This window comes from Pseudorca crassidens, chromosome 10, assembly GCF_039906515.1.
Source record: "Pseudorca crassidens isolate mPseCra1 chromosome 10, mPseCra1.hap1, whole genome shotgun sequence".
NCBI classification, from domain to species: domain Eukaryota; kingdom Metazoa; phylum Chordata; class Mammalia; order Artiodactyla; family Delphinidae; genus Pseudorca; species Pseudorca crassidens.
The window spans coordinates 79,786,701-79,801,156 of NC_090305.1; the positions used below are offsets into that span (position 1 = coordinate 79,786,701).

The window sequence follows — 14,456 nt, forward strand, 5'->3', positions numbered from 1 at the left end:
CAGGCTCAGTAGTTGTGGCTCACAGGCTCTAGAGCGCATGCTCAGTAGTTGTGGTGCACGGGCTTAGTTGCTCCGCAGCATGTGGGATCTTCCCGGACCAGGGCTCGAACCCCTGTCCCCTGCATTGGCATGCGGATTCTTAACCACTGCACCACCAGGGAAGCCCCTGACTTTGTTTCTACCAACCAATGTTGCCTTCCTTCCAGGCCTTTTCCGTTTAGTAGCCACAATGATCTTCTTATTTCCCTAATCTGATCATGTCTGTGCGTCTCCCCCTCTTTCTTTCTTGTTCTCTCTCAACCATATTGAGGACCTCTCACTTCTCTGCAGAACTCAGACAGACTCCTTGCTGTCCCTGCTTTGCTGTCTGGCCTCTATGCCACACCCTGCTCTGTGGGCACCAGTCACCCTGGCTTCCTCCACACAGGGCATTTGCATGAGCTTTTCCTCCTGCTGTGTCTTCTCCAGTCTGGGGTTGGATGCTCACCTCTTACCACCTGTCCCACTTGCAGGGTTGCTTCTGTCATCTCTTTAGTTGCTGGGGCCTGTCTTTCCCACCAACTGTACACTCCGTGAAGGCAGGAGCTAATGTCTCATTTACTTACCTTTTCTTCCCCAGTAGTTACTTGGTAAATTATTTGAAAAAATAAACGGTAGTGCCTACAGGGACGTTAGTAGAAGCCTAGAACTAGAGCCTGTGTGTCTTGACTTCCAGACCAGAGCATTTCCCTTTTCACCAGGAGCCTGAAAGCATCACCTGATGGACACTGGAATGGTGGGTGGTCTGGAGGCCTCACCATTACGATCCAATAATGGGAGTCTTTTCCCATCTTGTAGTGGTAAAAATTGGTTGGGAAGTGGTGGAGGTAAGACAGTAACGGGCTTATTTTCCTTCTCATCCATTTTTTTGTTTAACTTTTGGCATCTGCTGCTGTTTACTCAGATTGTAGTGTGAACATTTGCTTTAGGCCAGCATTATTTAGACACACTGAGTTTAATTTATAAACAGTTTGTGGATGTCCTGTGAAGAATGCAGTGAATTCCTGGCACTCAGTCTTCCTGTCAAGCTCAGGAGGAAAGTAACTCCTTATCCATGGTGTGACTCCTACCTACCCCCTGCCCCTGTGTAGAGCACTTTTTCATTATGGGGGGCCCTGGACACAGGGGGAATCTGTGAAAGCTGTGGATCCTCTCCCTAAGATAACTTTTATAAACAGCACTTATATAATGCCATCTAGTTTTTAACTCTAAGTTTCAGGTATACAGCATTATAATTTGACATCTGTATACACTACGGAGTTATCACCGCCGCAAGACTGTTTACTGTCAGTCACTGCACAGTTGATCCCTTCCACCCATTTTACCCACCCCTCCAACCCCTTGCCCTCTGGTAACCACTCATCTGATCTCTGGATCTGTGAGTTTGTTTTATTTTGTTCATTTGTTCTGTTTTTTTAGACTCCACATACAAGTGAAATCATAGTTATTTGTCTTTCTTCTTCTGGCTTATTTCACTTAGCCTAATGCCTTCAAGGCCCATTCATGCTGTTGCAGATAGCAGGATTTCATTCTGTTTGTGGCTGAGTAGTATACCATGGTATATACATATACCACATCTTCTTCATCCATTCACCTATCTATAGACACTTATGTGGTTTCCATATCTTGTCTATTTTAATAATGCTGCAATAAACATAGGGATGCATATATGTTTTCAAATTAGTTTTCATGTGCTTCGGATAAATACCCAAGTGGAATAGCTGGGTGATATGGTAGTTCTAGTTTTATTTATTCTTAACTGTTTTCCGTAGTGGAAAAATTCCCACCCACAGTGTACTAGGGTTCCTTTTTTTCCACATCCTTGCCAATGCTTATAGCCATTCTAACGGGTGTGAGGTGATATCTCATTGTAGTTTTGATTTGCACTTTCCTATTAATTAGTGATTTGAACATCTTTTCATGTGCCTGTTGGCCATCTGTATGTCTTCTTTGGAAAAATGTCTATTTAGATCGTCTGCCCAATTTTCAATGGGAATTTTTGGGGTTTTGTTGTTGTTGAGTTGTATGAATTCTTTTGTATTTTGGACATTAACCCCTTACTGGATATATGAATTGCAAATATCTTTTCCCATTCAGTAGGTTGCCTTTTTGTTTTGATAATGGTTTCCTTTACTGTGCAGAAGCTTTTTAGTTTGATGTAGTCCCATTTGTTTATTTTTGCTTTTGTTTTTCTTGCTTTTGGAGTCATTCCGCAAAAACATCGATAAGACCCATGTCAGAGAGCTTACTGCCTATGTTTTCTTCTAGGAATGTTATGGTTTCACGTCTTACATTCAAGTCTTTAATTCATTTTGAGTTAATTCTTGTGTATAATATAAGATAGTAGTCTAGTTTCTTTCTTTTGCATGTGACTGTCCAGTTTTCCCAACACTATTTATTGAAAAGATTGTCCTCATTCCATTGTACGTTCTTTGCTCCTTTGTTGTAAATTAACCGTCCGCATATGTGTGGGTTTATTTCTGGGCTTTTACAGTGCCATCTTCCTGCTATAATGTGGTGAATGAGTTACTGTTGTGGGCATTCTTCATGTGTCAACCCTTGTGATCTCATAACAAACTTGTGAAGTTGCTGTTGTATTATTCCAGTTTCACAGAATAGGAACTGAAGCACCCAGAAATGCAGTAACTTTCTCACAACTGATAGTGGCAGATCTAGGGCTCAAATTCAGACCCAACTGGCTCCAGAGTCTGACTTCGTTTATGCACCCATGCTCAGAATTTTACTTCCTGTATCAGGAGGATGTAGACTGCGAAGTCTGTGGGTGGCTACTGCTTTGGACTTTGGACTCCAGGTTAAAAACCCTGAATTTGAAGCTCCCAGTTTCTTCCACATCCTCCATCATTCTTCTTTAATTTCATCACAATGCATATTAGCAGTTGAACAACCAGGGGGGCCTCATTCTAGACAGTGCACTCCTAGGTACCTTCCCTGCCTTCTCCTCCTGGCCCATCTTTCTCCAGTCTTTAGCTGTTGCTTGCTACCTTCCTAAATGTCACCTTATCCAGATTCACTCTTGGTGCTACTGTTTTAAAATTTAAATTAAAATGTATTTATTCATTATTATCGTAGTATCGTTTACTTATTGTTTTTCAGTTGATGCACTTGATTTTAATTAAATGAATTGATTTTAAAGCAAAACATTTTATCAACACCTTAATGCAAAACGCTGTGCATTTGACAAGGATAGACTTATGTAAAAAATTATGTCTGTAATCTGTGAAAATAAATCAAAGGTACCAACGTTATTAAGTTCTAGCTTACGTATTTACTTTTTGGTAAAGGGGGAAATGAATGAGTATCGTTGAAAGGTGGAGGGCATATTAGCATCAAACTGGGATTTTCTTTTCACTGACGTGACTGAAAGAATAGAAATCATGGAAATCTGTGTTTTACTCAGTGTTTTAGTAAATTCAGAGCAGCCACTCAACACTTAACATCTCAAGTATTTGGGTCACACCTACCTTTGCTGTTTATTGTCCCTGCTCAAGGACACGTTTTGTTTTGTGGGAAAGACAATATTGCTTTAAAATGGAACTCTGGGGACTTCCCTGGTGGCGCAGTGGTTAAGAATCCGCCCGCCAATGCAGGGAACACAGGTTCGTGCCCTGGTCCGGGAAGATCCCACATGCCTCGGAGCAACTAAGCCCGTGCACCACAACTACTGAGCCTGTGTTCTAGAGCCTGCAAGTCACAACTACTGAGCCCGCGAGCCTAGGGCCCATGCTCCACAGCAAGAGAAGCCACTGCAATGAGAAGCCCGCGCACTGCAATGAGTAGCCCCTGCTCACCACAACTAGAGAAAGCCTGCGCACAGCAACAAAGACCCAATGTGGCCACATATAAATAAATAAATAAGTAAATTTAAAAACAAATTTTTTTTAATAAGTAAATGAAATGGAGCTCTGCCTGAAAACGGAGAGTTGCACCTGTGTGGTTGCCCTTCTGTGCTGCTGCATGAACTCCGACCACGTCTCTAGAAATTATTGGTAGGTGGACAAAAGCCCGCATTGGCTGTGTGCTTGCTGAATTTCTGGCACTGGGTTAAGTGCTTTCTGCGTGCGATTTCTTTCAGGCGTCAAAACAGTCTCACCAGCTAGGCACTGTTATTGCCATTTGAATAATGATGGAAACCAAGACACAGAGAAGTCAGGTAACTTGCCCAAGGTCACCCCGCTGTTAAGTGGCAGAATGAGATTCTAACCCAGGTCCGTCCATCCCGTGAACTCATGGCCCTTCCTACATTCTGTGCTCTGCAGCGGCTACCTTTGGTACATTTTGTTGTGAAACAGAGCAGTGTTATCAGTGATCATCAGAAAAGTGTTGCATGGTGGCTGGGCAAGTTCTCTCTTTCCAGTGTTATATGTAAACAAAAATTTAGCCGCTTTCGGAAGGTGGGGGCAGTACATGCATGTAGTGTGCTGTGTGCTCTAGTGAGAAATACTGTAAAATGAAAAATGAGATTAGTGTTTCAGGTTGTACAGTTCCCTAATTATGCTTTTAATTATTCATGAAAAAGAAGTAAAATGACCCCTGACAGAGACATAAATGATTTAGGTAAAATCAAATATTTATAAGATGCTGCGGAGTCCCTGCATGATTGTAACAGATGCGCTCAAAATTCTTTGTCTTCATCTTTTGGATGCAAAATGTTATGGATAGAATCTGTAACCAGCTGTGAGTAATCAACAGTGTTAAAGACAATACTGAGCTAATTCATAGGTATTTGGGCTTTGGAACACTGGTTTAACACAATAGTTTGTCTTCTAAAATATATTGTGTTCTAGGGATCACCAAATGACAACCCCTCCTGCTAGTTCTTAGGTTTTTTAATGGTTGGAAAAAAAATCAAAAGGAGAATATTCCATGACGTGTGAAAATTATATGCGAATTTTAGTGTGGATAACTAAAGTTTTATCGGAATACAGCCTCACCCATTCATTTACATATTGTGTTTGGCTGCTTCTGGGCTACTAAGACCAAGTTAAGTGGTTACAGCAAGGGCCATAGGACCCACAAAGCCTTAAATATTTACTGTCTCACCTTTTACAGAAAAATTTTGCCAAGCCTTCTTCTAAACCATGCGTAGCACACAGTAAAGGAACATGCCATAGCATGTTCAATCAGCATGAGAAACACTTGCTCTTATTTCATTTTATCCTTTAATTCTCTGTCCCACTAATTGAATGTTCACTGTAACTTTTTCAAAAGTTGCGAGAAAACTGCCTTTGAATGCAGTAAAAAGGGATTATTACAAACAGGGTTCCGTCACTTGCTCTTTTTTTTTTTAACGTCTTTATTAGAGTATAATTGCTTTACAATGGTGTGTTAGTTTCTGCTTTATAACAAAGTGAATCAGCTGTACATAAACATATATCCTCATATCTTGTCCCTCTTGTGTCTCCCTCCCACCCTCCCTATCCCACCCCTCTAAGTGGTCACAAAGCACCGAGCTGATCTCCTTGTGCTATTGGGCTGCTTCCCACTAGCTATGCTTCCCTTTTTACAGAGAAGTCCTGAAACTAATTGCACTTGTTTTAGAAATGGGTCATTAGTCTAGTCCCTGTCTTTTATGGAGACCTAATTTTCATGCAGGATTTCTCTCTAAGGCTTGAACTGGCATCTCTTTAGGAAGAGGAGACAATGAGGATACGAAAGCTTTTCCCTGCCTTAAATGAGCTTAGCTTCCAATCACAGGCCATTTAGTATGTTGGTTGGCGCATTGATCACAGGCCATTTGGTATGTTGGTTGGAGCATTATGCGTATTCACCAGCCAATAAGTGTTTGTTAAATGAATGAGTGAATTCACTTTAGACAACAACAAAAAAGGGGGGCAATGTATGACTTATAAAATAAAATCTCTTTTTCATCCACTTGGATATTACATTCCTTTTGGAAAAATAATTTTTCTGGTAGTATCAGCCCAAGTTATTTGTTCTTGATTTCTCTTTTCCGTGTTTCAAGGAAGAGAGATGTGATTTTGAAATTTAGGATTTGAATTGATTGAGGTTTTCTATGTTAAGGACTTCTTATGTGTTCTTCCGGATGGGCTAAGCAAAATTTTCTTATGCTTAGAATTAAAAGACATAGTAAAGTAAATCTACTTAGCTGCAGTTACTTGAGTGACTTAATGAGTAGAATTTTCACTATACTTTCCTGGACACCATTATCAAATATGAATCCCAATCCCAGCTGTTTTCCCACTGTTATTTCCTTAATATTGGTAGAACCTACAAATTTTATTTCCTGACGCCTTGCTTAAGTTTTCTGATCAAAGAAACATGTCTTCTGCAACTGACTTATATATATATTTCCCATCTCATTCCAGACCTTGAATCTTGGGATAGCCCCAGGAATCAGTGTTTAAAAAGGAAAAATAATTTTGATCTTCAAGCAGATTTACAGACCCTGATTCAGAGCCACTTACTCTATCATTGTCTGTTTTTTGTTTGTTTGTTTGTTTTTCCAACTGTGAAATGGTTAAGAAATTCTGAGACCATTCTCTGGGAATTTTCATGAGTTAGAGTCAACTGGCTCTTGAGAGCGTTCTGCAGCTAGAATGTGCTTATTTATTCAGACTAATGTTTTTGACTTGCTTTCTAACAGGTATATGGGAAGTAATTCCCATCATGTAATCATGAACTTTTATTTGAAGCACAGGAGCAATCTTTCAAGTGTGGTTTTGAAACTCATTGTCGTTTCCCTTCTGCTTTACACAGTTGCCATCCTTCTGAAAGACGACTATTTTGTCAGCGGTGCTGGCCTCCCTGGCAGATTCAAAGCTGAGAAGGTGGAATTTCATTGGGGCCACAGCAATGGTTCTGCAGGCTCTGAACACAGCATCAACGGCAGGCGGTTCCCTGTGGAGGTGAGAGAAACTTGAGATGTCAGGGGCAGCTGTGCTTTGGGTCTTGACATTAAAGAGATGCTTTGTCTTTACCCCCAGTCGTCTTGCAAATCAAACTTGTACTGTCCCTGCCTTTGTCTCTGGAAATCTTTTATATACAGCATGACAGCTAGATAGCCATCCTCAAGTTCCTCATCTTTGTTTAACTGGTGAAGCATGTAGACCTTGTGGGCGTCGTGGTTTGAGTAGACTCACCCCTGGTAGATGATTTCGGACCCTTTGTTTCATTCGATGTGGCTTCTTTGCCCTGTCCTTTCTGAAACCCTGCTTTCCAAAGTGACATTCTGTACGAAACTCTGGCCACTTCGTTTTCACCCTTTAGAAAACAGAAAAGGTAACCGATATGTGAAGGGGACTCAGAATCATCTCTCAGTAGGGAAGCTGCTTTAAGGTTTGTGTGATCTCCACGCTGTTGAGGAGGCAGCTGTGGCCATTGGTCGTATGACTCGCTGTTAACTTTGCGGGATTGACATTTTACCTCCTCTGAGTCAGTTTTCTCAAAGATCCGTGAAGAACGGGTAGTGCAGTAGGTCATGTGTATCTTTTTGGCGACTGAGGGAGGGAGCTTGTTTCCAAACTCCGTTTTTAATCTTTGGTGGGGACAACACATCTGTTCCATTGCTAACCTTATTTTTGTACCTTTCATCATGATCAGGATGTGAATATTCTTTCCTTGGGACAGACATATTTGTTGATTGTTTGGGTGCCCACGTGGTAAGCTTTACAGATTTGTAGAAGAACTGAGAGGGTTTGTACCCAAACCTGTGGCTGTACTCCAACATGGAGTGACAGCTCTTAGTGTTCTGTGACTTTAGTAAGTCATGACCTACTTGGGTCATCTGATGAATACTTTCAATCCTCCTCCATAGAGAAAAATCCATGTATGTACACACAGATTTGGGCATAATCTGTAGGGTTTCATCACTCACCCTCACTCCTCAAGCCCGTTCATGGATCCTTTAGACAACCTTGAACCTTAGGTGAAAAATCCCTTTAAGAGGAGAAAATCAATAGTATTTCTTAGTTTATAGATGCTTATATTCACATATCGATTTGTTTCTTATCCATGATTGCCTGAGAAAACAGAGATCACCATGCTGAGAAAGTGCTGCATATTTTTTTCTTGTTTTGAGCTGACAAATTCACAGTATCAAGTATTCTTCCCATATTAGGATTCCTCTATCCTTGGGACTTCCTGTCCTAGTCACATTAAAGTTTCTACTTAATGGGCTCTCTTTCTCCTTTTATGCTGAATGAATCATTTCTTAAAAATCTTAGCTTGATTTGTACTTGGAAAACTTGATTCCTAGAAGCCAAGTTGATCAGATTTTTTTAAGTTTGGGGTTTCTCTTTTGTTCCTGCTGGCCAGTTCCCGTTGGCGGTGTCGCTGAAGGGAGAATTTATGCCTAGCTAGCTTTGCTCTAAAGCTTCTTTATCCTAGAAATGGGTTGCCATTTGTTTAGTTAATGTTGTTCCGGACAAAAGACCTGTGCTTGGAAGTTTGAAAACTTAATTTGGCCGCTGCCTTGGAAAAGAAAAACTCTGGAGGAAGGAACTGGGAACTTCTGCCTCATTCCTAATCACAGTCCCTAACGCCTGTCTCCTCCTATTTGAGTCTGGAAAAATGAATAGATTAGATGCATATTCTTTTGAAAACTTATTACTTTAAATGCATTTTGTTTTTTACTCAAAGATGGCCATGAAATTCAGAAACTAATTACAAACGGGAGCTACAATGCCCAGACTTATTTTTGACCGAGCTATTCGAATTTATTTCTTCTAAGTCATGTCACATGGTAAGGCTGCCTCTATTAATTGGGTGCTTCATTGAAGCCCATCTGGTTCATAGCTTGTTTTTTTTTTTTCTAATGTGATAAACATGTTAAATTACTTAGTGGTTGTATGTGGAGGAACTTGAATTTCAGAGATTAAAGGTAACGGGAGCAAATTGAACTACAAAATATGCACAGAAAAGTTGCTCACTTTTGCGGAAGACATGTCTGTGATATGTTAAATTGTTTTATTTGAGTTCTTTATTAACACCAGCTCTCTCTGAGATTTTTACACTGTTTGAGCATCTCAGACTTGGTTTATGTCTTTCCACATAACTACAATGCTTTTCAAGAAATTAAAATGAAAGTGAGAAAATTATAATGTACCATGTAGTAATCTATCCGCGTTGGGGACATTATTTATTTTATATAGAGTCAGAGAAGAGTCATTGTGGAAGATTGGGATAGGATTGGTAGAATACAGCATTGGTTCTCAACTAGAGACAGTATCCTCCCCCTCAGAGGACATTACGTGTTTTCGGGGGACGTTTCTGGTTGTCACTGTTGTGGGCATTGATACGCTACCAGCATCTAGTGGATAGAGGCCGGGGACGCTGCTCAACATCCCAGTTCATAGGACAGCCCCACCACAAAGAATTATCCAGCCAACGTGTCACTATTGGGAGACTCTAGGGTAGAGAACGCAGTATGTTTAGTGGAATCCAGACTTCCTTTACTCATGTGGCGTCATTTGAAGTAGATTTAAATAAAGAAGACTCAGGGCAAAGTTGTTCCATCTTCTTGCAGCTTTTTTTTTGCGGTACACGGGCCTCTCACTGCTGTGGCCTCTCCCGCTGCGGAGCACAGGCTCCGGACGCGCAGGCTCAGCGGCCATGGCTCACGGGCCCCACGTGGGATCCTCCCGGACCAGGGCACGAACCCGTGTCCCCTGCATCAGCAGGCGGACTCTCAACCACTGCGCCACCAGGGAAGCCCCCTCTTGCAGCTTTTGGAGAGGAAATGTACCTTGCTTTATGGGTCAGAGCATTGCTGGTCCTGGTTTCTTTCGATTCCATTTGGGATAAAGTCATGACCTTGGGTATCTTACCAGCTCCCTCGGTGCTCCAGTGCTGCAGGTTGAATTTTAAGCATATGCCCCACAAGACTCTGGATCTGCTCCTTGAGGGTAAATTGCAACAAACCCAACTTTGTAGGTTTTGCTGCTTCCCAGGAATTCTTTGAGGTCATCTACAACAACTTTGTACACATTGAGAAATTAAACGTCTCCACACTTTCCTGGCTGAAATCCTGGACTCAGCCTTGTAGTTCCTATACTTAAAAACATCCAGTCTAGGGCTTCCCTGGTGGCGCAGTGGTTGAGAGTCCGCCTGCCGATGCAGGGGACACGGGTTCATGCCCCGGTCCGGGAAGATCCCACATGCCGCGGAGCGGCTGGGCCCGTGAGCCATGGCCGCTGAGCCTGCGCATCCGGAGCCTGTGCTCTGCAGCGGGAGAGGCCGCGGCAGTGAGAGGCCAGCATACCGCCAAAAAAACCCCACAACATCCAGTCTAGTAGAAAAAAAATGTCCTTGTGAAAACGAAACAAAAGTCTTTAAATAGCAGCGTTCTTTATAGCTCAGTTAAAATTAGAAAAGAAAGTTGGAATCAGATAAGGCTAGAAGACTAGACCCACTTTGGATCCTCAGAGGCACTCACCTCCTATTTATTCAGCTTTATCTCTTGTCTAGCAGCAAATTTTTCTTGAGTGCCTTCTGTCATGTGGGTGCTGGGTTACAAAGCTGAAGAGGAAAGAGAGTCCCACCCTCACGATATTTATACTCTAGTCATGACACAGAAACTGACCGAAGAGTCCCATAAACAGCTGTGTAATATCAGTTGTGATATAGTCTCTGAAGGAGAGGGACGTTTTGTCATGAGACAGAAGACCTTGGTGGAGACAGATACTTATTAAGAGGGAAAAGATTAATTGGAGCCTGCCCATAGAACAGGGGTGTGCAAAGGCCCTGAGACAGGTGATACTTGGTACATTTAAGGAGTAAAGAGAGATCAATGGGGATTTTGATAGGTAGGATAATACCCCTCCCCCAAAAAATGTCCACTCACTAATTCCTGAAAATTGTGAATGTATTTATTCCTTTACATGGCAAAAGGGACTTTGCAGATGTGATTAAGCATCCTTAAAGTCAAAAGGCTCAAAATATTCCTGTGATTAAAATAGTAGTCCTGTTTGAGTTCTTCTGTGGCCACTCCTCTTTGTATTATCTGTCCAACCACAGTTATCTGTGACGGCTACTACCCTATCCTAAATATTCTCCCTACCCCACACTTATTCCCTGTTTTAAATAAGGGTTCATGTAACACTAACAGGAATTGAATCATGCGGTATTTCCACTGATAACTGAAGTTGGAGGTAGTGCATACAGAAACCTCCAGATAAAACCCTCTGAGAGCTCCATTAAGGTAGAGGTTCATTGCATGCTTGTTGTCTGAGGTAATTAAAATCTTGTTTATTACAATAAGAGATCCAGGAGTTGTTGATTCAGACTTACTGGTGCTTTATGAGTTGAAGTCTTCAGTAAGCTTAAATGATCCAAATTAATTGTGTGTGCCCTTTCCAGTGAAACTCACAGCTGGTTCATTTCAGCTCAGTTTAGAGCATCTTAGCAAGTGAGTAGAAGAAAATACATTTTTCCTAATATGTACCATGCACACGCTACCATATGGTACAGGTCTGCAGTCCCTTAGGCGAGACCCTTGAGGCCAGATGTTTTAGAATTCGGAATCGTTTTTAGAAAGGCATGATGGTGCATATGCCATTTATATTTACAGAAGACACATAGTGGGGTCTGGGCCTATACCCCTTGAATGCATTCATATTTCTGCAGCATGCGGATGAATATTCACACTAAGGGGGAAATATCAATATTCAACGTAGCTTCACATTTCTTCACATCAGATTTTACTGCTGAATTAGTTTTTGCACCATAAATATCAGTAATAACAGAACACCTGTGTTTTAAAAACTGGGTCCATAGCGTGGCACTGCTTGTTCATGTTCCAAAGAGCGAAGGTTATTACCACTCATGACACAAGCACACTGAATTATTTGTCTCCCTGCTGGGCTGGATATGTCTGGGTACTACTCTCACCCTGCTCTCTGCTCTGTCCTGGTATTGTACAACATTCTTAGTCCAAGTTAAGGTTTGTCCAGGGGCCAAGAAGCTGCTAGTGTTAGACTGAACTTGTTCCGTGATTGGTTCCCACTGAACATTCTGTTTGAGCCTGCAGTTGCCTTCAGTATCCACGTCTGTGGGTATGTTACCTCCACCGACTCTGTATTCCCTCCTGTCTGTCCAGCCCCTACCTTCCTACCTAGAGTCAGACTAATGATTTGCTTTTCATTTTGTGAACTGGATCTTGGTTCTTCCAGTGCTTCTGTCACATTCCAGTTAGATGGTTGTCTTGCACTGGACCCCTAGGTTATGTCCAGGTGACCTGCATCTGCCTTCCCTGTCCCAGGTGAGCTTATGCACTTGTGACACACGCAGAGGCCTCACCCCGTGTCACCCTCTCTCCGCTCATGCAAGCATGGCAGGTACTGCGCAACTCAGAGGTGGACCAGTCCAGCTAGGGATCGAGCTGCCACATTAAGTCCTGGCTTCAGTGGAGTGACATTCTAGTACAGGACTAAGGGGGATGAGTGCAGTTTGCCTGGCGCTCGTTCGTGTATCCCCGCTTTTCTGCTGGAAATAAAGGTTGCCATATGAAATGCCTTCTTGAAGATTTACTTTATGCATCGGCATACCAAAGGCTTTTAGAAGTCCTCCATTGAGGAAATCTGTTTGACTGTATTTAAATCAGTGTTTTTCCAAACTCACGTGACCAGTGTAAGTTAGCACTATCACTCTTTTGGAAATGAGGTTCATAACTTTCTCCTTTCCTCCTTTAACCCATATTCCTTGTAAGAAATGGAGTCCTGTTCTAAAAAATGTTTTCAGAGAACACCAATCATGATCTGGATTTCCATTATTTTGAAAACTATAAAACCAAGAAGGCTTGTTCACAAAACAATTGTTTGGTGTCTCTGAACTCAATACTATATTGCTTTGTCATTAGAGAAAACTAATTGAAGGAAGTCATTGTCATTGAAGGAAGATTGAGACTTTTTCTATTAAAAATAACTTTGGGGGCTTCCCTGGTGGCGCAGTGGTTGAGAGTCCGCCTGCTTATGCAGGGGACACGGGTTCGTGCCCTGGTCCAGGAAGATCCCACATGCCGCGGAGCGGCTGGGCCCGTGAGCCATGGCCGCTGAGCCTGCGCGTCCGGAGCCTGTGCTCCGCAATGGGAGAGGCCACAACAGTGAGAGGCCCGCATACCACAAAAAAAAAAAAAAAAAAAGAAGAACATTTGAGTAGGCCCCAGTACTTAGAGTGTGCTCAGTGGAGCAGTGCATGCCTGATTGTACAAAGCCAGAGAGCGGGTTTTGTGAGGCGGAAGCAGCCTTGGTCCCTTCGTGATGTCTGACAGTTCTCGTCACACACAGTCATCCTGAGATGTGAACTTGACTCAGGACTGTTTGATGGTGTGTCACCAACATGTGGGGCGCTGGTAACTGTTTGGATCGTACTGAGAATCTCAGATGAGCAGATGACACCCTCTGAAAAGAAACTTGGTTAAATTGGAGGTATTCTCAATATAGAAACTTGAAGACCCCATGAGTGGGCGGGGCGCGGGGCTTGTATAACCAAAAAGCAGGCTTAGGGGGCCGTGGTGGTGTTGGAGGGTGGGGCTGGTGTTACCGACTCGGGTCCTTGGACTCTTGAAGGAATAGAAATTGATAAGAGGCCACGTGAGTAATTCAGGCAAGCCTTTACTGGGACTGGTCCTGAGGGAGCCCTAGGAGGTCAGGCTGGTTCCTTAAATGGGGTGAGGGTGGGGGGCTGATCGGGCTGGAGGGGTGGCGTTGGTGGTCTGCCTGCCCCCTCGGTGGCGCTGTCTACAGGGTTCATATGCAATACCCTGCTTGTGCTCTTGCATCTCAGAAGTGGCAGTTGGGTTTTGACCCTTTGGTATCTTATTGTTCATCATTGCCCCGACTGGGACTGCTGCATGCATGAAGTCATTTTCTAGACCCTTATCGTTTCTTTGTATTTTGTTGCTTGAGGAGACGTTTGTCCCGGAGCAAGCACTGCAGTAAAGGGTCCCAGGTCCCAGCCTGTCTCACTGGTGGTTGTGCTTGTAACATGATACTGTAGACACCATTTAATAAGCTTTACCTATGTCTGGAATGTTTCAGATCTCACCAGCCTTATGAAAGAGGTGCTCTTACTGTACCCTGCTTACAGATGGCACGACTGAGCTTCAGGGACGCTGAGTGGCTCGGCTGGGGTTTACTACTAGTACTCCAGAATCTGGGTTCCTCTGTCTCCAAAATCATTCATTTTATTTGATAAGTTATTTCATTGTTTTTCTTGTCATCAGTATAGGTTGTTTTTAGACTGACCAATGCAGTAGAAATAATTTTGTTGTAATCTTTTTTTGCGGTACGCAGGCCTCAGTGTTGTGGCCTCTCCCGTTGCGGAGCACAGGCTCCGGATGCGCAGGCTCAGCGGCCACGGCTCACGGGCCCAGCCGCTCCGCGGCACGTGGGATCTTCCCGGACCGGGGCACGAACCCACGTCCCCTGCATCGGCAGGCG

General features: G+C 43.0%; 1 protein-coding gene across 6 annotated transcripts in view; it reads left to right on the forward strand.

Annotated features, from left to right (window-relative positions):
- Positions 1-14,456, forward strand: part of PTPRG (protein tyrosine phosphatase receptor type G) — a 725,670-nt gene that overhangs the window by 423,789 nt on the left and 287,425 nt on the right. For all 6 annotated transcript variants that reach the window (XM_067755032.1, XM_067755034.1, XM_067755031.1 and 3 more), the window contains one exon: positions 6,778-6,926. In XM_067755032.1, the coding sequence (XP_067611133.1) occupies positions 6,778-6,926 (149 nt within the window). The remainder of the gene's footprint in view (positions 1-6,777; positions 6,927-14,456) is intronic.